Source organism: Procambarus clarkii, chromosome 25 (assembly GCF_040958095.1).
Source record: "Procambarus clarkii isolate CNS0578487 chromosome 25, FALCON_Pclarkii_2.0, whole genome shotgun sequence".
Taxonomy (NCBI): domain Eukaryota; kingdom Metazoa; phylum Arthropoda; class Malacostraca; order Decapoda; family Cambaridae; genus Procambarus; species Procambarus clarkii.
The window spans coordinates 42305936-42330663 of NC_091174.1; the positions used below are offsets into that span (position 1 = coordinate 42305936).

At 46.5% G+C, this 24728-nt stretch overlaps 1 protein-coding gene across 2 annotated transcripts in view; it reads right to left on the minus strand.

Moving 5' to 3' along the window:
• Positions 1–5393: 5393 nt before the first annotated feature.
• The window catches only part of LOC138368669 (small integral membrane protein 12-like), a 159946-nt gene continuing 140611 nt past the window's right edge, over positions 5394–24728 (minus strand). For both annotated transcript variants that reach the window (XM_069331399.1, XM_069331400.1), the window contains exon 3: positions 5394–5639. In XM_069331399.1, the coding sequence (XP_069187500.1) occupies positions 5447–5639 (193 nt within the window). In that variant the 3' untranslated portion in view covers positions 5394–5446. The remainder of the gene's footprint in view (positions 5640–24728) is intronic.

A 24728-nucleotide genomic window follows, 5' to 3' on the forward strand; every position in this document is an offset into this window, starting at 1 on the left:
CAGTGACGTCAGCGCCATCTGTGAGTCCGCTCCCAAAAACCCCCACAACATGGACAACGCCATCTAGTGATGACAGGAATATACCGGCGAGAGGCACTAGATTCCTGTCATAGTCGGCTCGTGAGGTAGCTGGTGCTGACCTCTGGCGAGGTGGTGCTTAGAAAACCAGCGCCATCTGTCATAAGCGGAGTTGGGTATAGGTGTCTAAGCCAATAAGTGTATGCTTCCTAGTGGTCCCATGTAGTGTCCCAGTGTACTGATGACTTGTCTGTATTCACAGAGTCAACGTAGGGCTGCTGTGATACAAGGACCGGCAGTCTACCCAGGGCAAGGCAGCCAAAGTCTCTACACCAGTCTGCTTTAAGGAAGCAGTGAGCCGCCACCGGAAGAGGACTGTGAAGTGTTCTACTGTCTGCCTGTGAAGTGGCAGTGACGGGATTCACCGTACCCGGGGCTGGCTGGTAGAAGAGATAACTGACTAAGGTGCTGAAGAGGAGAGTAACCAGTGAGTTGCACGAAGCTCCTGCCTAGGGCCCGCTACCCTAGTATCTGCAAGTGAAGTGGCCCAACAGCGAGGCTGATTGGTACCTGCCAGCAACAGGCTGGACTGTGGTGGTGGGCCTTCACGAAGAGGCACTTAGTGGAATTGTGGTTTGGCTGGCCCATGGCCAGGGTAGACTCATTGTTGTTTCCTGGTGCCTGCGGAGAGTAGTACGACGGATGAGGAAACATGGTACAAGACTGCATCGATTGAGCTTCGCCGAGTGTTTAGTGTCTTCTGAGAGAGACCTTGATGTACATATAGTGTAGTAATACTTCCCTTTAAGAGTTTTATATATATATGGTGATGGGAAAAATAATTATATATGGATAAAGTGACAACCTGTTGTATTTAATGTACCTCCCCCTTTTGTTTTACTTGCATTACTGAGCTCACCCCTTGAAAGCCACTACTGGTTGATACCTGGTTGATGGGGTTCTGGGAGTTCTTCTACTCCCCAAGCCCGGCCCGAGGCCAGGCTTGACTTGTGAGAGTTTGGTCCACCAGGCTGTTGCTTGGAGCGGCCCGCAGGCCCACATACCCACCACAGCCCGGTTGGTCCGGCACTCCTTGGAGGAATAAATCTAGTTTCCTCTTGAAAATGTCCACGGTTGTTCCGGCAATATTTCTTATGCTTGCTGGGAGGACGTTGAACAACCGCGGACCTCTGATGTTTATACAGTGTTCTCTGATTGTGCCTATGGCACCTCTGCTCTTCACTGGTTCTATTCTACATTTTCTTCCATATCGTTCACTCCAGTACGTTGTTATTTTACTGTGTAGATTTGGTACTTGGCCCTCCAGTATCTTCCAGGTGTATATTATTTGATATCTCTCTCGTCTTCTTTCTAGTGAGTACATTTGGAGGGCTTTGTGACGATCCCAATAATTTAGGTGCTTTATTGCATCTATGCGTGCCGTATATGTTCTCTGTATTCCCTCTATTTCAGCAATCTCTCCTGCTCTGAAGGGGGAAGTGAGTACTGAGCAGTACTCAAGACGGGACAACACAAGTGACTTGAAGAGTACAACCATTGTGATGGGATCCCTGGATTTGAAAGTTCTCGTAATCCATCCTATCATTTTTCTGGCTGTCGCACCGCATAATACTCTGTATTATGTTTAAGGTCCTCATTTTTACCGTACCTGAGTACCTGGAATTTATCACTGTTATACATCATGTTATTTTCTGATGCCCAGTCGAAAACTTTATTAATATCAGCTTGAAGTTTTTCAATGTCCTCAGCCGAGGTAATTTTCATACTGATTTTTGTGTCATCTGCAAAGGATGATACGAAGCTGTGACTTGTACTTTTGTCTATATCTGATATGAGAATAAGGAACAGCAGCGGTGCAAAGACTGTACCCTGAGGTACAGTGGTACCTCGGAATGCGATTGTCCCTGTATGCGAGGTTTTCGGAAGGCGAGGTGTATTTACTCCAAAAATTTGTCTCAGAAGGCGAGGGATACTTCGGGAGGCGAGTTTGGACGCGAGTTTGTTGATACGCGTACAGCCGACCTAGCGCGTTCGTCGCCCCTCCGCCCCTCAGTTTATTATTGTCTCGCGCTCAGTGACTACCCCCACATCAATTCTTCTCGCGGATTTTCAGTGTTTTGTTGGATTTTGGGTGATTTGTCTATACAATTTGTTATTATATATCTCACCATGGGTCCCAAGAAAGCCAGTGGTAAGGATAAAGGCCAGAAAGCTCATGTGAGGATGACAATAGAGGAGAAACAAGAGATCATTCGGAAGCATGAGAACGGTACACGTGTTGTTGAACTTTGTAGGCAGTACAACAAAGCCACATCAACAATATGCACTATACTTAAGAAGAAAAATAAGATTATGGGTGCTAAAGTGGCAAAAGGAGTAAGAACATTAACGGCACAAAGACCACAAATACTTGAAGAAGTGGAAAAGTTGTTATTAATTTGGATACACGACAAGGAGTTGAGGGGTGATAGTGTTTCGGAGGCCATTATTTGTGAGAAAGCCAGGGTGTTGCACGAAGACCTTCTAAAGAATACCCCTGCAACGAGTGATGCAGATAAGAAAGAGTTTAAGGCAAGCAGGGGCTGGTTTGAAAAATTTAGAAAGAGAAGTGGTATCCATAGTGTTACAAGGCATGGGGTTATGTGATGTGATTATGGAAGGGGACTCCCCTTCCAAACAGTAACTCCTCTCCTCCTCCCCCCTCCTCACCATCTTCCATACGCCTACAGCACTCGACAGCAAGGTAAGTAATAACTGGAACACAGTTTTGTAGGTTTATTTAGATGAATTAGGTAAATTAGGTATAAAAATTTAGTTTGATGTGGGGTTTTTGGGGTAGTCAGGAACGGATTAATTCATTTCCCTTTATTTCTTATGGGGAAATTAACTTCGGAATGCGAGTTTTCGGAAGGCGAGGCGTCTCCAGGAACGGATTAAACTCTTATTCTGAGGTATGCCTGTACAGAGCTTTTCACTGCACTTGGACTAGATTTTATATGGTTGACCGTTATTCGCTGAGTCCTGTTTGACAGAAAACTGAGTATCCAGCATCCTACTTTACCGGTTATTCCCATTGACTTCATTTTGTGTGCTATCACGCCATGGTCACATTTATCGAAAGCCTTTGCGAAGTCCGTGTATATCACATCAGCATTCTGTTTTTCTTCTAATGCCTCAGTGACTTTGTCGTAGTGCTCATGTAGCTGTGAGAGGCACGATCTTCCTGCTCGAAATCCATGTTGGCCTGGGTTGTGAAGGTCATTGGTCTCTATGAAATTGGTGACCTGACTCCTAATCACTCTCTCAAATACTTTTATGATGTGCGATGTTAGTGCAACTGGTCTATAATTTTTTGCCAATGCTTTGCTCCCTCCCTTGTGTAGAGGGGCAATGTCTGCTACTTTAAGTGCATCTGGTATCTCCCCCGTGTCCAAGCTCTTCCTCCACAATATACTGAGTGCCTGTGCTACCGGCACTTTGCATTTCTTTATAAATATTGAATTCCATGAGTCTGGACCTGGGGCCGAGTGCATGGGCATGTTTTCAATTTCTTTTTCAAAATTTAGTGTGCTCGTGTTTATATGTTATATTTACAGGGGTTTGAATATCCCGCATAAAGAAATTGTCTGGATCTTCCACCTTCATGTTGTTTATTGGAGTGCTAAACATGTCCTCATATTGCTTTTTTTAGGATTTCACTAATTTCTTTGTCATCCTCTGTGTATGAGCCTTCACTTGTACGAATAGGTCCAATACTGGCAGTGGTTTTTGCTTTTGATTTCGCATATGAGAAGAAATATTTTGGATTTTTCTTTATTTCCTGAATTGCTTTCTGTTCTAACTGCCTTTCTTCAGTTTCATATGAGTGTTTCAATTTTGCTCGATTTCTTCAATCTCCCTATTTAAATTATTCCTATTTACTAACTTGGGGCCGGATACCAGAACTTTTGTACCACCAGGAAAGAACCCGGTTGCGTCCCATTAGGACCGTAACACATGTACTTTAATAAACCTAATGCCATAACGGGTTTTAAAGCTTCTGAGCCATCCATCACTGTATAAACACTTTTGAGTAATTTTCATTGCTTGGTGAAATTCATGCTCCTTTTCCACGAGCAGCCAGCCTGCCAATGGCTTCTACGTTACCTCACGTCTCTGGGACACCGCACTCCACCTTCTTAATTATTTCAACTTTCTTCTCAAATGTCATCACTGACCTCTTTCTTTTACGTAATCCACTTGTTGATGCTTTCACTGACACAATGCGTGCATTTGGAGCCGACATGGTGCACGGATGTTCCTTGATTGTGCTGATATGTAAAACAGTCACGGAATGAACACTCCAGTCTCGTGACAAATTCAAACAATGAGAACAATAGGCCGTGAATCTGTGACGTCACAGGGTAGCAGGCCCTAGAGTGGTCGCGCCCGACACGGTCAGTGGGCAATCTAAACCATCTCCCACCTACCCACCCATCACCACGGGCCAGCACGACGCTTGGCAGATCGCTTCCTCAACCGAACTTGGTTCATGTAGAGTAACCCCAACCCCGGCAGCGTGATGCTTGGCGGACTGCTTCCTACTCAAACTTAGTTCGTGTAGCGTGACTCCCCAACCCCAATCGGGAAACTAGAAGTTTCGGATAACTAAAGTTCGGGAACCAAGAGGTGCTCTGTATTACTGCAAAAAACCCAAGAAGAAGGAATGAGAAATAAAAATAAGTGTGAAACATTATTCGCGGCAACTGCCACCCCATGGGGTGGCGGGGCCAAGTGACCTTGAGCACTCCATCGCTCAGCTCCCATAATTTGCTCAACTTCCCAGGTCCATCACGGCTAAAGTATGTCACAATGTTTTTTTTTTTTTTTTTTTTTAAGTTTCCTGTGATCAAAGACTGAATTTTGACAATATAAGAAGAAAAAAGAATTTTTTTGGAAAGAATTATTTTCAGCAGACCACGGGTTGATACCTGGTTGATGGGGTTCTGGGAGTTCTTCTACTCCCCAAGCCCGGCCCGAGGCCAGGCTCGACTTGTGAGAGTTTGGTCCACCAGGCTGTCATATTTTAATGCAGAGCAGTGCATCTATCAGTCTGGTGGAGGGACCGGCTGTCTATAGGACATAAAATGTGTGTATGATATACACAGGGAACACAATTTTAAATCATAGGGAACCAATTTTTTAATCACGACAAAGAGATTAATGAGACCATTATATTTAGTCTGGTATCACTGGTTTACAATGAAAACAAGAGCTCACACACAGCACCAAAAATTACTAAAATGTAAATATTTTAAGATAAATAAGGCATTTTGGGAAAAAGTTCAATAAGGTTCAATATATATAAAACAACATTGTATCACTAACAAATATTTTTATATACAACAAAATCTACATGCCTCCACAGTCAGTCCTCCTTTACCAGAGATGGAGAGACATTTTTCTCAAAAATAGTCTTAGGAACAAAAGTCTTCTCACTAAGTGGGGCTAGAGCTAACTCATTGGATGCCATCATCTCTTTCAAGAGTCTTTCATGACGTGTTTCTTCAACTGAAGGACGACTTGGAGGAGGGGTACGGAACTGTTTTTCTATATTGTACCTGTGGAGGAAATTATTTACAAAACACAAATATTTAATTTTCAATATACAGTATACTGTTTATATATATTATACACAGAAATAGAATAATGTGACAGACCACATGAATTGCCATACAATGTATTGGAAAAGTGTGAGGAGAAACTAACAGTTATTCCCTGGGTTAACCTTAATTAAACCCTTGCACTGCACCAGCTGACATATTAAGGGGTGTGCAGGTGCACCAGCCTACATGTGATTATGTTAGTATATCATAAGATTTGAAACTCCCGTGCATAGAAGGGGGCACAAATTTGCATCCTCAGGCCTCCAGTAACCATACACCATCTTAAAAAAACATTCTGAGTCAAAAACTTTCTTTCCATGGGCTCAGTGACATAGCCTAGGTTACTAAGGCCTACAAAATGTTCCTAAGGCCATGGCTGGAGAATGTGGAGTGTAGCCATATTATAAGCCTTTGAAATTTTTGACAAGTGAATGATTACCGTAATATATTTCAGGCAAAATGTGTGCCTGAAATATTATATATATGTATATATATAAGTATCCACTCAATTTAACGACCTCTTTTATACTGATCTGCCGGTATTAACGACCGGTTTGGGAGATTGGCATCAGGAGCCTCGTATACCGGTCTGGTGGTCGATATTACCGACGGTCGGTGTTAGGTTTGTTTTGGCATCAGCAGCCCCTCACATGGCGACCAGGCGATCATCCAGAGTGGTATATTAAATCTTAACTTTTAAAATGATTCAGTTTAATGAAGAAAATTCTAAATTATTATTAATAAAATATTTTAAAACAATTGTTATTAAACAAAATTCTTTGTTTTCCTATTAAATACCTTTTATAGTATAGGCAATAGGTATTTTTTTCCCACGGACCTAAAACGTACTACGCCTAGCCATGTGACCGCATTGTTTACTGTTAACTCGCGAGGCTGAGAGCAATGTCTCAGAATATTAGCCAGAGAAAATCAGATTCAGACAAAAATAGATACATTCATGATTTCAACGGTTCGTGAAAGCACCCACTAGGAATTCAACAAGTCATGCTGCATCCGCTGGCAACGAGTGCCCTACAAGCCGATGCTGAATTCCCACCAATAAGTTGTGCAGCCTCCGCCCGCAACAAATGCTCTGCAAGCTATGCTGCACCCGCTGATGCTGAATTCCCATCAAGTTGTGCAGCCTCCGCCGGCAACAAATGCTCTGCAAGCAATGCTGCACCCGCCGATGCTGAATTCCCATCAACAAGTTGTGCAGCCTCCGCCCGCAACAAATGCTCTGCAAGCTATGCTGCACCCGCTGATGCTGAATTCCCATCAAGTTGTGCAGCCTCCGCCGGCAACAAATGGTCTGCAAGCTATGCTGCACCCGCCGATGCTGAATTCCCATCAACAAGTTGTGCAGCCACCGCCCGCAACAAATGCTCTGCAAGCTATGCTGCACCCGCCGATGCTGAATTCCCATCAACAAGTCGTGCAGCCTCCGCCGGCAACAAATGCTCTGCAAGCTATGCAGCACCCGCTGATGCTGAATTTCCATCAACAAGTCGTGCAGCCTCCGCCAGCAACAAATGCTCTGCAAGCTATGCAGCACCCGCCGATGCTGAATTCCCATCAAAAGTTGTGTAGCCTCCACTAACGATATAAAATCTGATTGAAAGGCATATAAATTAGTGAAAAAAACCAGTGTTGAATGTAATGAGACGCCATTTTTTGGGCGAGACCCGTCGGCTCCCCGGAGATTTACCGGCTGATATGCTAATGTCAGACTTTGGCATCAGTCATGTGTATGGAGTTCTAGGGCCTACCGGGGACCACGGCCAGAACCTGGCCCCCTCAGAGAGGCAAGGGGAGCAATGGCCTATAGAAACCCCCGTGTGGTAGGAAGCATTCTATGTCTGCCATCGACCGGGTCAAGCATCCAGAAAGGTAAGCATTCCAAAACAAACCCCTATTCTGGTGAAAATTGCTACCTAAAGCCGAACTAGTGGATAGAACTCTTCAACAGAAAACAAGGAAACTAGTATGACGTCATACGTCACCGCGCCGCTGTCTGCGCAGCTCCCCCCTCCCCGGGAGGGGGAAGGGGAAGCCCTAGACCTCCCACGCCGGCTATCCACCCATCAGTTCTGAGGCTGGATGTCAAAACATGCAAAAAACCGCCGACTGGAGGGAGGGAGGGTTGCCGGGGAGCCTCCGAGTCTCACCCAGAAAATGGCGTTTCATTACATTCAACGATGGTTTTCTGGGGGGAGCCCCGTCGGCTCCCCAGAGCTAACTACCCACAGAGGAAGGTCAAAGGGACAGAACCGGGAGGCAGACACCATGCACCCCCCACGGAAGCGAGACAACCGGCAGCAAACGCCCACCCCAAGGCGCCACAACCCCGAAAAGTCCCGGGAACAACACGAGAACAACGAGCAGCAAGGCCCCCGCACGAACACCAAAAATCCATGCCCAAAAGACTGCAAGGCCACGTCGCCCAGACGGCAGCGAGAGCAGCGAAGCCACGAACGCCACAGGCATGAGGAAAGAACACGGGCAGCTTAGCCGCAAGAACACGGCTGACCACCCGGGACACCATCACCCGTGAACCGGGAAGAACAGAACCGGATCAACGCAAAACGCGCTCTGGACCCAAACGCCGTGGCACGCAAACAACAGCAGAGGGCCGCCACTGAACACAAAACACGACACACCCCCGGCCCGAGCAACTTAGCACCAACAAACCCTGGACCCCTCCAGGGCGCAGCAGCCCCACCCCGTGCCACAAAAGATGGAGACTGCTGCCACTGAACAACCAAAACGCTAAAACTGAAGGACCAAGAAAACTCAGCGACTCGACCCCCAGAGGCAAAGGCCAAAAGGAAAGACCCGACGAAAAAACACACCGGAACCGAAGGGGCACTACCAACCGAGGAGAAGACAAAGCACGCTGACCAGAGACCAGGATGGTGCAAGCGGCACACGAACATGCCGGAGGTGAAATGATGCACGAGACAGCTTACTAACAGTGCAGAAGCAACACCAAGACCGAAAGCAAGCTGAAGCGGCTCCGCCAGCGCCGCACGAAAAGAGGCGACAGTATGTGGCAAGACGACGGCCCCCAACCCCCACCAGAAAACCAAGGCGAGAGTAAACCAAGCTAACAAGAGTAACCACCTAAGAATGGACAGGAAAAGGAAGGACCGCCAAAATACCCCATACTGCCGCCAAGAGAAGCACGCAGGTGGGACACCTTCCACGAAACCACCCAACCACCAACCGGAGGCGAGACCGCGAGGCAGAACATAAGCAGCCCCGACAAGGCTCCTCCGAGCCCAGGAAAAGGCGGAGTCGCGGGAAGATCTCGGGCGCGACCACCGAAACCCAGGCGGCACAAGGAGATGGAACGTCTGCCGAACAGAAAAACTCCCCAAAGCATGCAAGCTCGCCAGGAGTTCAGAAACGACGGGTCCGACGCGAGACATCGCAAGACCCAAAAAAAAAAAAAAAAAAAAAACGGCAGGGCAAGCTAGGAAACCAAACAAGGCGGAAGGGTCGCTGCCAGAACAGTACCCGAACCAAGGGGTACGAACAACTGCAATAGACTGAGACAAAGAAGCACATCACAGGACAGGCTGAAAAATGCCCAAGAACACACGCAAAACACCCCTGCTGCAGAGGAGGCAGGAAGAAAGAGCAGAAGCACAAAAACCCCAGGAAAACAACCAGGGGTGGACAATCAGGCAGGGACAGAAAACCCCCACGCAATCCCCAGGCACAAAACAGGAGCAAAGTGCCACACCACAACCGGACACAGGAACAAGGACACGCCACCGTGAAACACGGTACCAATGCACACTTGCAGCAGCAGCAACAACAGGCACCACCGCAACATGCAACATGTAAATAGCAACTCCCTTCTGCAAAGGCAGAGAAACGGAGCAGGCAGACCCCAGACAGGGCCAACGGAGACACGACAAAACCCAGCAGGCCCAGAAACCTGCACCAGGCGACCGACGGCGGAGAAACCCCGCTCGATACCTGCTGGATGGGGTACTGGGAGCTCTTCTACACCCCAAGCCCGACCCAAGGCCAGGCTAGACCGGCCAGAGGGTGGCCCACCAGGCAGCTGCTAGGAGCGGCCCGCCAGCCCACATACCCCCACAACCAGGATGGGCCGGAACTGCTATACGAAAATAGGCTAGTGTGCCCTGGAAGTGCACAGACGAACCAGCAAGAAGGCTTATGCTCGCAAGTAGGTCGTGTAACTGGCACAGACCTCTGATGGTAATACAGTGTTCCCCAATTGTGCCAATAGCACCACTGCACTCCACTGGTACTATCCCGCAAGTTCTACCAGATAGGCGGGACCCAAGAGCCAGAGCTCAAACCTTGCAAGCACAGCCAGGAGCCTTATGAGGTGAGTACAGAACCAACCCTACAACCCCCACACCTCACAACATGAAAAAGGAGGGTCCCCTGAATGACTCCAGCATGGGTTGGACATGCACATGAGGGGGACAGGAAGGGTTGAAAAAGGGACAGTCACTGGTGTGCAAACGGTATCAGTCGTACAAAAATACCTAAATAAAGACAGGCATATAAACAACACCGCATGCAGTGCCTGGCCAAAAGACGCCAGACCGCAGAAACTCACCTGGCGAACGGTGGCACGAACTTGACACGACTTGACTGTGCCCAGAAGAACCTGGGAGCACCGCCAGGTGAAGACGCCAGAGCCAGACCCTGCTGGACCCGCAGGAGAGCAGGGAGAGGCGAAGGAGGCGGCCCACACCCATGACACAGGGAAAATCGCGGCGTCCTCCCCACAACTGGGAACCAAGACACCCCCGGAGCGAAGGCGCACATACCGCAGCAAAGGAGAAAATGAGAGGCAAAACACCATAGCAAAAAGGGCGCAAAACACCAGCACTGAAACACCGCCCAGACCAAAACAAACTCCACGGCGTATGCGCATAACACGTTGGACGAACCGCACAACCCTCTCTGCGGGAAGGCGCCAACCAGGACTACTGCACTAGAAAAGTAGCCAAAAGAGGAAGCAGGAACAATAAAACCGGCCAAAGAAGCAAAGAGCCCAAAAAGGATCCCAACCGGGCGACAAGTAGCCCAACAGAGCTACAAGTAGCCCAACCGGCTCACAAGTAGCCCAACCGGGCCACAAGTAGCCCAAAACGGCGACAAGGACGAGGAGCCGACAGACGTTCCAATAATACGGGAAGTAGCGAAAAACCTTCCCGAATCCTCGAGAACACAGAAGCCAACACTAGTCCCGAAGGCACACAAAGGCGCAGGCGCACCCGAGATCAGAAGTCACGTAGAACCCCCATCGAACGGGGAAACATGACGAAAACACCGTCCCAAAAAAGGGTGGGAGGAAACATCCACCCACAGGACGGAACCAACCGACTCAAAGGCCAAGGAACCGAGCCTGGGGAGGGGCCGACGCCCAACAGTACGTACGGCGAGTGGGGAGGAAAGACCCCACTCCGCGTAACCACAAGCTCTGCCTAGAGGGGGATAAAAACCCCCACGGGGTCCAACGGGGCCAAGGCCCCCCAAGTCAGCCCCTCCCCAGCCCCGGGGCCGAGCCGTTCCCCAAAAGCCGCGGCCGTACCAGAAAACCGGGGCAGCCGTGAAAACACTAAGGAAGGGAGCCCACTGGCAGACTCATACAACACGGCTGGAGGAACAGGCTCAAATGCCCCCGTCACTACCCCGGAAGGGGAATTCCCCGAGACTGCCCGAGTCTCAACACCATCAAAAACCCCGCCCCGAACCTACAGACGGTAAGGAACCGAATGCAGGCAGGAAGGGTGATCCAGGGGAAAGACAAGGGGGTGTGGATGGAACCGAAGCAACCAACACCCCCAAGTCCCAAAACGAACTACAATGGGGCAGCCCCGGGGCTCCCGGGGGAGGAAACCACGTGAACGTTGCCACCACCAAGGCTCAAGTGCAACGCCCCTGCTGCCCGCACCCGTTTTGTCAGCACAACTGGGTAACCGAGCCACAACGAGCAACCAAACTCGCAGGACTCCGGGTCGAAGGTGTCACCGACCCCACAGGCAGCAGACGGTGGCAAAACAGAGAGTCACCCAGAGACAAAGGGTGAGAGCAACCCTCAAACTCGCTGGAAACAAGGGGGGGACTCTGGGGTCACATCCATCGGACCCGCGCGCCCCCAGGGGTTTCCCAGGGTCCCGAGCGTTTACTATAAGAGGACTCGCGCTCAGGTAATCCCAGGCAGGGTACTGCTAACCGGCACTCAAAGCTACCAAACAACTTTCTAAGAGCTGAACCCCCGGGACGTGTACACTTACGGGGACCTAGCAGAGGGTACCACCAGAAAATACTCAGAACACAAGGGACACAAGGGGGCAAGAACGAAGGCAGACCCCCCCACCAGGTAGAGAAACAAAAAGAAAAAGAAAACCCCTCAAGAGGGCAGCGTACCCAAGCGGAACAGAGCCAGCCGCTATGATTGGTAATGACAAGCTGCACAGTACCCTGGGCCCCACCAGTGCAAAAACTACCCCTTAATCTAAGGCGAACAAGGGAGACAGAACACCCGAGCACACAAAGAGCGGCCGAAAACCAAGCATTACACGGCCAAGCAGGGGCAGGACCCAAGGAACTTGTGGAAGGCGGCCCCAAGCCCCAAGGGCAGTACTTACAGGGCACCTAGGGAAGGGAACCCTAGGCGCATGCAGCCCGAGTACTGGAGAATCGCTCCTGGCTCACGCACCACCTAGAAAACAGACACCACACTCTAGGTACAGTGCTGAAACAACCACTGGAGCCGGAGCACATAACCGGTGCCTATAGCATCAGCCGAAGAACTGATGGGTGGATAGCCGGCATGGGAGGTCTGGGGCTCCCCCTTCCCCCTCCCGGGGAGGGGGGAGCTGCGCAGACAGCGGCGCGGTGACGTATGACGTCATACTAGTTTCCTTGTTTTCTGTTGAAGAGTTCTATCCACTAGTTCGGCTTTAGGTAGCAATTTTCACCAGAATAGGGGTTTGTTTTGGAATGCTTACCTTTCTGGATGCTTGACCCGGTCGATGGCAGACATAGAATGCTTCCTACCACACGGGAGTTTCTATAGGCCATTGCTCCCCTTGCCTCTCTGAGGGGGCCAGGTTCTGGCCGTGGTCCCCGGTAGGCCCTAGAACTCCATACACATGACTGATGCCAAAGTCTGACATTAGCATATCAGCCGGTAAAGCTCCGGGAAGCCAACGGGGCTTCCCCCAGAAAGTGTTGATAGAGTACAGTAATGTAAGTGTTAATGATTATTTAAGCCTTGACAAAAAGATACTGAACAGTGTAAATATGGAGTAGAAATAATTTTAAATTGTGAATTAGAATTAGAACTCATGTAAATTAGTAGTAAGGCTAGCTGTTGTGTGAAGTGAATGCCTGAAAATAAGTGTTCATACTGTATGTACCCTGTATATAGTACTGAACAATATAAAACAAGCACTGCAGAGGATGACGTAATCTTCACAGCTTCATAATCTTCAGCTTCATTAAAAGTAAGTCAATTTACCAATTTTATTATAGTATTTCAACATAGATTTTTTTCAACAAAAGCTACATATTAATCCCTGCAAATGTATATTCTATCATTAGCAGAGAAAAGGTAAGCTCAAAATATTTCGTCTTGGGTAGCTCTCAGTGACAAGGCTCGATCGCCATTGTTATGGCCTGGCCGCCACAATCTGTGTCATAACATTAAAAATACATTACCTGCACTGTTCAGGGTAAAACAAAACACATCTCTAAAATTTTATTGAGAAAATATTAATGATCACTGATTGATACATGAAATATTTTGCAATACAAAGGAATGAACCAATTTTTTTCCACCCATCTGGACTTGATCAGACCGTGTTCAAACATCATCCATGCAGCAGCCACCAGCTGGCTTAATCGTCGGCGTGGCACTAAATTGGAACACAATTACACAATGAACTTTATTTAATTTTAGCTATACAGTATAAAATACAGTGGTACCTCGCATAACGATTGCCCCAAAAGACGAATATTTTGGGTAACGAACGGCCCGATCGGCGTCAAATCGTCCCTTATGACGAACGCTGGTTTGAGTAACGTCAACACCACATGGTGGGGTCGCGCTGCTTCTTGCACATTCTTAGACGCCTCCGACGATGCACATAAATTATGTTGTTCTTGTTTAAAGATGCTAATGATGCTGGGATATAAAAGGGTGACTACTGAGATGTTGCAAAGCATTGACGTTTTTGTAGGAAAAAAGAAATGAAATGTCTGATATACAACAAATGTCAAAAAGGTTCGTTCGGTGTTCGGCAGGTAGGCTGCTCCATTATAACAATCTTTCTTTGTTTCAAATGTGTTCCATTTGTTTTTTATTTGTCATTTGCGTCTCAATAATGGAGAAGCCTACCTTACATACACTGAATAAACCATTATGACATTTTCCTTTCTTCAAATGTGTTCAATATTTATTTTTCATTTGCCTTATAGCAAAAGGTTCGTTCGGTGGTCGGCAGGTAGGCTGCTCCATGTTTCTTACATACAAAAAACGTAAATAATAAAAAAAATGAAGAATTTTGAAAACCAGTACAAATGTCAAAAAGGTTCGTTCGGTGGTCTACAGGTCGGCTGCTCCATGTTTCTTAAAAAAAAAAAAAAAAAAAAAAAAAAAAAAAAAAAAAAGAACTGTTGAAACAATTTGAAAAATGGACAAATGTCATAAAGGTTCGTTCAGTGTTTGTCGGGTAGGCTGCTCCATTATTGAGACGTAAGTGACAAATACAAAACAAATGGAACACATTTGAAACAAAGAAAGATTGTCATAATGGAGCAGCCTACCCAACAAAAACTGAACGAACCTTTTGCCATAACGAATATGAAAGACAAGGGCTGCTGGCTGGGTTAGTACTGCGTGAGCAACCATTTGTGGCACACGTGCCTCTGGCGCTCAAACACCTGTCCCACACGGTGTTGAAAGACTGTGCTCAGTCGGTGCAATTCAGACCCTTTTGTTTGAAGAACATAAGGGTCATAACATTGGTGAAGCTAGGCGCAATAAGGGCTTAACACAACAGTCGGATGCCAGTGATACAGCACCTATGAGGATGATACAGCAAGCGTATCCAGGTGTAGCTCTGAGCCCCACCCTTGCCATCTCTAATGTATATAGATGATACATAGATGAATCGTTTTCTGCGTTCAGTGATGATGCATCTGATACAAGTAGCATAGATTAACAGTGTTAGCGGCTTCCATGGTGGTGGTGTTCATTGATATTTTCAAGAATACCTGAATCTTTTCCTGACTGATGGACACTCTTTGAGGCTAGCTGAATCTCTTCCTGACTGATGGACACTCTTTGAGGCTAGCTGAATCTCTTCCTGTGTGGGACCTTACAAAGCGATCTTTTCAAGACTACCTTACAAATTGAGCTTTTCCTATAATCGTTTCAATACTACTTAATGCTTTACAAGCTTGGCTACATACCACCTACAAGTACTAAAGCCAAGGGTGCACGCAAGTGCGTTATTTGCAAGCACACATAACGATGAAACAGGAAGCAAAAATCTATCTGTAGCTGGTGCAAGGAGAGCAAAGTCGCGCTGTGTACCATGGACTACTTCGTTGACTATTATGCACCTCCAAAGTACTGAGTGTGTAATACAGTGTGTTACTGTGTAAATAGTATGTGAAACTGTACATATTGTAATATTAGTGAATTTTTACCACGTAATATTGTGACAATAAACATTTATTGTGGACACATTACTGACACATGTATCACAGTTTCATGGAAAATTATGAACATTCTACTGTATACATATTGTAAAGGTCACAAATATGCATCATATACGATAAATGAAACAAATAAAACCGCATTGGAAATGCATAGAAAAAATATTTGAAAATATATTTGTGGCAACACGCAGTGCTTGAATGGCCTGCGCGACCGTGTCTGGGAGCTTCACACACGGGCGACCAGGCCCTGATGACGTCACAGCGCACCTTGTCCACGCCCTCACAGCCAAAGTAAGTGGAATTTGGTAATTATTTTTACATAGACATGTTCAGGGACGGTAATTTATCATTTTACAAAGAAAAATTTTATTTTGGGGAACATTTGATGTCATGCACTCTGGGGAAATTTCACAATAAACACAGTGCATCACACTGGTTACATGGGGGGACACTTGTTTTGTATGACGTCCGTTTCACATGACGAACATGGAACGGATTAAATTCGTTATGCGAGGTACCACTGTATATCCTACCTGAATGTTACTTGAAAAATTACCGACCAGTCTTAACTTCGGAAATAACGGAGCTCCAGAAATAACGACCAGGGTACAGCCCCATATAGGCCATAAAATTGAGTGGGTAATGTAAGTATGTATATGTATATTATATATATATATATATATATATATATATATATATATATATATATATATATATATATATATATATATATATATATATATATATATATATATATGTTTCATTGAATATGACCGCATATTCTGTATTTATTATTTTCTGGTTTAGGGCTTCTATCCCTCTAACTATTTTCTTAGCATCAGGGCTTAATTGGAATAGGAGTTCTCCAAAACTCATTTTCGTACTTTTAAGGTGAAGAAAAGAAGTGATTTACTATAGAGTGTATTACACTTATTTGTATAATTTGCACGACGTTTCGAACCTCCATGGTTCATTCTCAAGTGAACAGATCTTACAATACTAGTTGATTTTATACCCGCATTAGGTCAGGTGATAATACAATGAAGGTGAAAAACATGGGGGGATACATAAGGGATAAACATAGGGGCTGCAGAAGGCTTATTGGCCCATACGAGACATCTCCTATCTAAACACAAAGATTAATCCAGTGTAATTGGCATGTTATGTTGGACATTGTCTTCTGTGTTGGCATCGATATGTTCTTGTCTTGTCCTTACTCTCATGGTGGGTAGAGTAAATAGTTCCGTGATTTGGGTGTTCATGGTAGGTCGCTCTATTCTTATGTGAATTGCCTCAAGAATTTGTAATCTTCTTGAATCTTGGGTTTTGTCTATTATGCAAGTATTCTTGTTCAACATTTCTCTTGTTAGAGTAATGTCATGGGCTTGTCTCATGTGATTCCTAGGGGCACCAGATTGAAGATGGCATGTCAAACGCCTCGTCAGCTTGGTCGACGTCATACCTATGTACTTACATTGAAGGTTACATCCTTCGTGGGGGCAAGTGTACATGTATACAACGCTTGACTGCTGTAGAGGGTTCTCCGTCGGCTTCGGGCTGTTTTTGATAAGGAGTTCGGAAGTCTTCTTGGTTTTGTAGAATATTATCAGGTTTATGTTTTGGTTAGGAGTAGTGCTTTTTACTCCTTTACGGATTATTTCTTTCATTATTCTTTCCTCTTTTATATGTTCACTGTGCATGGTTGATTTGTAATATAATTTTATTGGGGGTGTTGTGGTTTCTGTTCTAGGTTCTGAATTATACCAACGGTCCAAGTGTCTTCTTATAGCAGCGTTTATTTCCGCGTTGCTATATCCGTTGTTCACCAATACCTGAGTTACTCTTTCAAACTCTCTACTCACGTTGCTCCATTCAGAGCAGTGGGTAAGCGCTCGACGAATATAAGCATTGAGAACACTGGCTTTGTATCTTTGGGGGCACTCACTTCTACCGTTCAGGCATAATCCTATGTTGGTGGGCTTGGTATATACGTTGGTGCTTAAAGAGGTTCCTGTTTTTACCTATTTTACCTGTTTTACTCTACCCAACATGAGAGTAAGGACAAGACAAGAACATATCGATGCCAACACAGAAGACAATGTCCAACATAACATGCCAATTACACTGGATTAATCTTTGTGTTTAGATAGGAGATGTCTCGTATGGGCCAATAAGCCTTCTGCAGCCCCTATGTTTATCCCTTATGTATCCCCCCATGTTTTTCACCTTCATTGTATTATCACCTGACCTAATGCGGGTATAAAATCAACTAGTATTCTAAGATCTGTTCACTTGAGAATGAACCATGGAGGTTCGAAACGTCGTGCAAATTATACAAATAAGTGTAATACACTCTATAGTAAATCACTTCTTTTCTTCACCTTAAAAGTACGAAAATGAGTTTTGGAGAACTCCTATTCCAATTAAGCCCTGATGCTAAGAAAATAGTTAGAGGGATAGAAGCCCTAAACCAGAAAATAATAAATACAGAATATGCGGTCATATTCAATGAAACATGTTTGAAAGAAAACCTGCTGCCAGTATACACCAATATATATATATATATATATATATATATATATATATATATATATATATATATATATATATATATATATATATATATATATATATATATATATATACAATGGAACCTCTATTAACGAGTTTAATCCGTTCTGGCACCGAACTCGTTACCTGGAAAACTTGTCTTAAGAAACAAATTTCCCCATTTAAAATAAAGGAAATAAATTTAATCCATTCCACTCCCAAAAACATCCATACTTGTATGACTTTTTTTAATGTAAATATAAATGTTTTGTTGTAGTGTTTTAATATTTACTTTACCTTAATACCAGTAGTTGCTGGCTGGAGGGAGACGATGGGGAGGTGGGGAGGAGGAGAGGGGTTATGGTGTGGAAGGAGAATCCACCTCTGAGTCAGGCGGACTCTTTCTTCTTAGAAATTTCACCCAAATTTCATTTCAAATGTCACACAAGGATGCATTAGACCAGCACCAAATAAAAAACTACGTTGATTACACTCGTTGTGTCAACATTATAATAGTCCTACCACGAAGATACAATACAATGCCGTTTTCTCAAATAGGCAATGTGGTTATTAAAGAAAACGGAAATTTCATGGCAAACATGTATACAATCCCCAAGACGATCGGATAAGAATTGGATTTTATAGAAATATTTGCTCAAATGACACTTGAGCGCGGTGTTTGGGTGCATTCAAGAGAAAAAAGTGTGTCACGTTCAAGCGACATATACCTGCGAAAGTGATAACACTTTCATAAAGTGTTACCACAAAGTGATAAATTAATTAAACATTTTCACACACCGGGTTGTCACTGCTTTATCAGGACAGCTTTTCCAAGAATGCGTTCACCTTTTCAAACATTCCAAACACTTCCCTGATCTCAGTGGAAGAGGCAGCATCCTCCCTTACCTCCTCATTCCCTTACTAATGGTGTAAATTGTTGATGAGACCTGCCATACTCCCTTGTGAGATCAGTCACACAGACACCACACTCATGCTTTGCTATCATTTCCTTCTTCAAATCCACAGTAATTGTGTCTATCTTCCTCTTGACAACACTATCTTTAGCAAGCAGCTTCTTTGGAGACATCGTGTGTTACAAATTGTAGTCGCAAAACCATTAAAAACCCAAAGAAAAGCTCAAATAAATCCAGAGGGATACTTGTCGTGTGCGATACAACAACAACACTGGCATCGGAGGCGTCCGAGAATTTGCGAGAGCCCGCGAGATGCTAGGAAGCACCATGTGGTTTTGCTCGTTAATAGAGGCGAGCTCGTGAATAGAGACAAATTTGCTGCGAGTGGCTTGCTCGTTACTGGAAAAACTCGTTAATAGAGCCACTCGTTAATCGAGGTTCCACTGTATATATATATATATCAGTGGAACCTCGTGTGACGAGTGCCTCAATTTACGAGCATTTTGAATAACGAGAGCGCCGATTGGCGACAATTTGTCTCGATTGGCGAGCACTCGTTTGATTAACGAGAAAATTACATGGTGCGTTCATACTTTTTCTCGCACATTCTCAGATGCCTTCGACGATGCAAATAAAATTGTTTATTTGTTTAACCCTTAACATGCTAGGGGTATAATATCCTTTCTTCCCCACAGGCGCATGTAATTTTGAAAAAAAAAATATTTTTTCTACCTAACCTGTTAATTTGTGTTCACTGATCACAGGAAAAATAATAAAAAAATCGTAAGTGGCATATATTGCCCGCTATAGGGCGGGGAAGTCTGGCAAAAAATAGGCGGTGACTCAGCGTGCGTCCCAGGCGGTCTGTTGCTCACCAGCTGTCAGGCCGGAGTTGCCACAAAGAGATAATTACCTAATTATTTCAATGTCTCTGATTGATTTTTCATAGTTTTTTTGCTGTAATATTATTCAATAGTGTGTAGTTTGATATATTTATATAATAAAATGAGTGAATCATTGCTGTACTCAAAAATATGGTGTGCATATTGTTGATTCAATTATGTTCATCAATCAGTGCACAAATACTTTGTCGGTTATTACACTATAAGCACAGGTTATATATAAGTATCTGCATGTTTTGTTCACTATAACGAACCACTAAGTAGCTATTATGAGTCATAAAGTAACGAGGAGTGACCGCCGCGTACCAGCCAGCCACTCCCGCCCTCCCTCAAGTCATCTGACTCACCCACATTCTCCTCCCACAATACTGTTTTTGCTATAATTCACTATATACAGACGTTACATATAAGTATCTACATGTTTTGTTCACATAACTGTACATCTAAGCTTGTATTGTGAGTAAAGGCACAAAGACGTAGGACCTCACACAATCAGCTGATGGCTGCCGCCCACAAGGCCAGACGCACTAATATTTCTCCTCCAACAATACTGTGTGGAGTTATTACGCTATATACAGACATTATATATAAATATCTACCTGTTTTATTCACCATACTTGTACAAATAAACTGGCATGGTGCCCAAACACCATCATGGTAACCAGTAAAAAACACCGTCGTCTGTACTTTGGCGTCGTGCAGACGACGTCACCGCCCTCACCAAAATGGCGGCTCCCAACCTTCTCTTGCTGTTTATACCCTCTATACACACGTTATATATAAGTATCTACATTTGTGTTCACCATAGCGAACCACTAAGCTGGTATGCTGAGTGCAGTCAATAAAAGGTGGCCACACACAGTCAGAAGACATCGCCACCACCCTCCCTCCTACAGCATTAATACTCCCTCCATGGCGCACAGCGCTAAATATCACCACAATCCTGCTATTATCAGAACCCTGGTCAGTTATCAGTCAGGGGTCTTCTGTAATAATATCATCGCTATATAATAGCATGAACAAGTATATTTTGGCATTTTTAGGCGATGCTGTGGTCACAAGCTGAACAGCCGTGCTGGTAGCTCATGCTGCGTGCGTCAGGCTTGGTAGCTCACTCAATACTGAGGCCAATAACACCCGGGAGTTTGGCCCACGATTTTTTTTTTAAATGGCGTCTGTTTACAAGAGCCCTGATGAAGGTGTGGTGAACCCCGTGTATCCGCGGGCCGTTTAAATCTTGCGTAGTACTCCAACACATCATATGACGTGATGCGCAGTTGACTGGAACAACTTCCAACACGTCATATGACGTCATGCGCACTTTAACCCTTAACATGCTCGGGGTCTAATATCCTGCCATCCCCACAGGCGCATGTCATTTTGAAAAAAAAAAAAATTATTTTTTCTTTCTAACCTGTTAATTTGTGTTCACTGATCACGGGAAAAATAATAAAAAAATCGTAAGTGGCATATATTGCCCGCTATAGGGCGGGGAAGTCTGGCAAATTATAGGCGCTGACTCAGCGTGCGTCCCAGGCGGTCTGTTGCTCGCAAGCTGTCAGGCCAGAGTTGCCACAGAGAGATAATTACCGAATTATTTCAATGTCTCTGATTGATTTTTTATACTTTTTTTGCTGTAATATTATTCAATAGTGTGTAGTTTGATATATTTATATAATAAAATGAGTGAATCATTGCTGTACTCAAAAATATGGTGTGCATATTGTTGATTCAATTACGTTCATCAATCAGTGAACAAATACTTTGTCGGTTATTACACTATAAGCACAGGTTATATATAAGTATTTGCATGTTTTGTTCACTATAACGAACCACTAAGTAGCTATTATGAGTCAAAAAGTAATGAGGAGTGACCGCCGTGTACCAGCCAGCCACTCCCGCCCTACCTCCAGTCATCTGACTCGCCCTCATTCTCCTCCCACAATAATGTTTTTGCTATAATTCACTATATACAGACGTTATATATAAGTATCTACATGTTTTGTTCACCATAACTGTACATCTAAGCTTGTATGGTGAGTAAAGGCACAGAGATGTGGCTACTCACACAGTCAGCTGATTGGCGGCCGCCCTCAAGGTCAGACGCCCTAATATTTCTCCTCCAACAATACTGTGTGGTGTTATTACGCTATATATCTTATATACAGACGTTATATATAAGTACAGTACAACCTCGATTCAACGTACTATTTGGGACCGACCCCAGTTCGTTGGAGCGTTGGATTCGTTGCAAGAGGTGACCTTCAGGAGGCGTTTGCATCAGTGTCTTTATTTTTCTTGTAGACAATAAAAATGCATTATCATATTATATATTGTACCTATATATTATTACTCTACTAACAAATATTGTTACATTTGTTATTTACCTTACTGTTGGAGTTAAGTCCATCTTGAAGTCTCATGGAGTTGTGAATGCTGTACAGTAAATACATACTGTAGTGTATTATGCCATTAACACTGTGTTGAGTAGTTCTGTTGTATGTTGAGTACTACAATAAAGTTTATGTAAACTATTGTACACTAAAATTACTGCAACTTTAATTTTAACACTATATTTTGATTTGTCAAGAGGCTGGAGCATTCATTCAGCGACTTTGTTGGACATATCGGCACAATCAAGGAACATCCGTGCACCATGTCGGCTCCAAATGCACTCATTGTGTCAGTGATGGCTGACTGGTGGGTGGATGGGCAGGCAGGGAGGCAGGGAGGCAGGGAGGGAGGGAGGGAGGGAGGCAGGCAGGCAGGCAGGCAGGCAGGCAGGCAGGGAGGGAGGGAGGGAGGCAGGCAGGCAGGCAGGCAGGGAGGCAGGCAGGGAGGGAGGGAGGGAGGGAGGCAGGCAGGGAGGCCGGCAGGCAGGGAGGGAGGGAGGGAGGGAGGGAGGCAGGCAGGCAGGGAGGGAGGGAGGGAGGGAGGGAGGGAGGGAGGGAGGGAGGGAGGCAGGCAGGCAGGGAGGGAGGGAGGCAGGCAGGCAGGGAGGGAGGGAGGCAGGCAGGCAGGCAGGGAGGCAGGCAGGGAGGCAGGCAGGCAGGCAGGCAGGGAGGCAGGCAGGCAGGGAGGCAGGGAGGCAGGGAGGCAGGCAGGCAGGCAGGCAGGCAGGGAGGGAGGGAGGCAGGCAGGCAGGCAGGCAGGGAGGGAGGGAGGGAGGGAGGGAGGGAGGGAGGCAGGCAGGCAGGCAGGCAGGCAGGCAGGCAGGCAGGCAGGCAGGCAGGCAGGCAGGCACGGAGGCAGGCAGGCAGGCAGGCAGGCAGGCAGGCAGGCAGGCAGGCAGGCAGGGAGGGAGGGAGGGAGGGAGGCAGGCAGGCAGGCAGGCAGGAGGCAGGGAGGGAGGCAGGCAGGGAGGCAGGGAGGCAGGCAGGCAGGGAGGCAGGCAGGCAGGCAGGGAGGGAGGGAGGGAGGGAGGCAGGCAGGGAGGGAGGCAGGCAGGCAGGCAGGCAGGCAGGGAGGGAGGGAGGGAGGCAGGGAGGGAGGGAGGCCGGGAGGGAGGCAGGCAGGCAGAGCTTGGGAGGGAGGCAGAGATTGGGAGGGGGTAGGCAGGAAGGGCGGCGGGCAGGCAGAGCTTGTGAGGGAGAGGCAGGGAGGGAGGCAGGCACGGAGGGAGACTGGCACAGAGGGAGGCAGGGAAGGAGAGGATGGAAATGGATTGATAGAAGGATGGAGGGAGGGATGGAAGGATGGATGATTTGAGGGTGTGTGTGTATGGGCTGTAGGGGTGGATGGAGGTGTGTCGGTGGTGGTGAAGGGACCGACTCGACTCGGTGATAACCCTAACTCTGACCCAGTTAACTTTTTTTTTAACTTGATTTGTTTTTTCAATTCTGGATGGATGGAGGGAGGGGATGGATGGATGGATGGATGGAGGGAGGGGATGGATGGAGGGATGGATGGATGGAGGGAGGGGATGGATGGATGGATGGATGGATGGATGGAGGGATGGAGGGAGGGGATGGATGGATGGATGGAGGGAGGAGATGGATGGATGGAGGGAGGGGATGGATGGAAGGAATGGATGGATGGATGGAGGGAGGGGATAGATGGAGGGAGGGGATGGATGGATGGATGGAGGGAGGGGATAGATGGAGGGAGGGGATGGATGGATGGATGGAGGGAGGGGATGGATGGATGGATGGATGGACGGGATGGATGGATGGAGGCAGGGGATGGATGGATGGATGGATGGATGGATGGATAGATGGATGGATGGATGGATGGAGGGAGGGGATGGATGGATGGAGGCAGGGGATGGATGGATGGAGGGAGGGGATGGATAGATGGATGGAGGGGATGGATAGATGGATGGAGGGGATGGATGGATGGAGGGGATGGATGGATGGAGGGGATGGATGGATGGATGGAGGGGATGGATGGATGGAGGGGATGGATGGATGGAGGGGATGGATGGATGGATGGAGGGGATGGATGGATGGATGGATGGATGGATGGATGGATGGATGGATGGAGGGGATGAATGGATGGATGGAGGGAGGGGATGGATGGATGGATGGAGGGGATGGATGGATGGATGGATGGAGGGGATGGATGGATGGATGGATGGAGGGGATGGATGGATGGATGGATGGAGGGGATGGATGGATGGATGGATGGAGGGGATGGATGGATGGATGGATGGATGGAGGGAGGGGATGGATGGATGGGAGGGAGGGGATGGATGGATGGAGGGGATGGATGGATGGATGGAGGGGATGGATGGATGGATGGATGGATGGATGGATGGAGGGGATGGATGGATGGATGGAGAGAGAGAGAGAGGGGGGGGAGGAGGGGGGGACGGGGGGGGACGGGGGGGGACGGGGGGGGGGCGGGGGGGGGGGGACGGGGGGGGGGGAGAGGGAGGGATATGAAACAAGCATGGTGTGTGTACAGGGATTAGACCCGTCCACTCATGCTAGAGTTGTTCCAATAACATACAG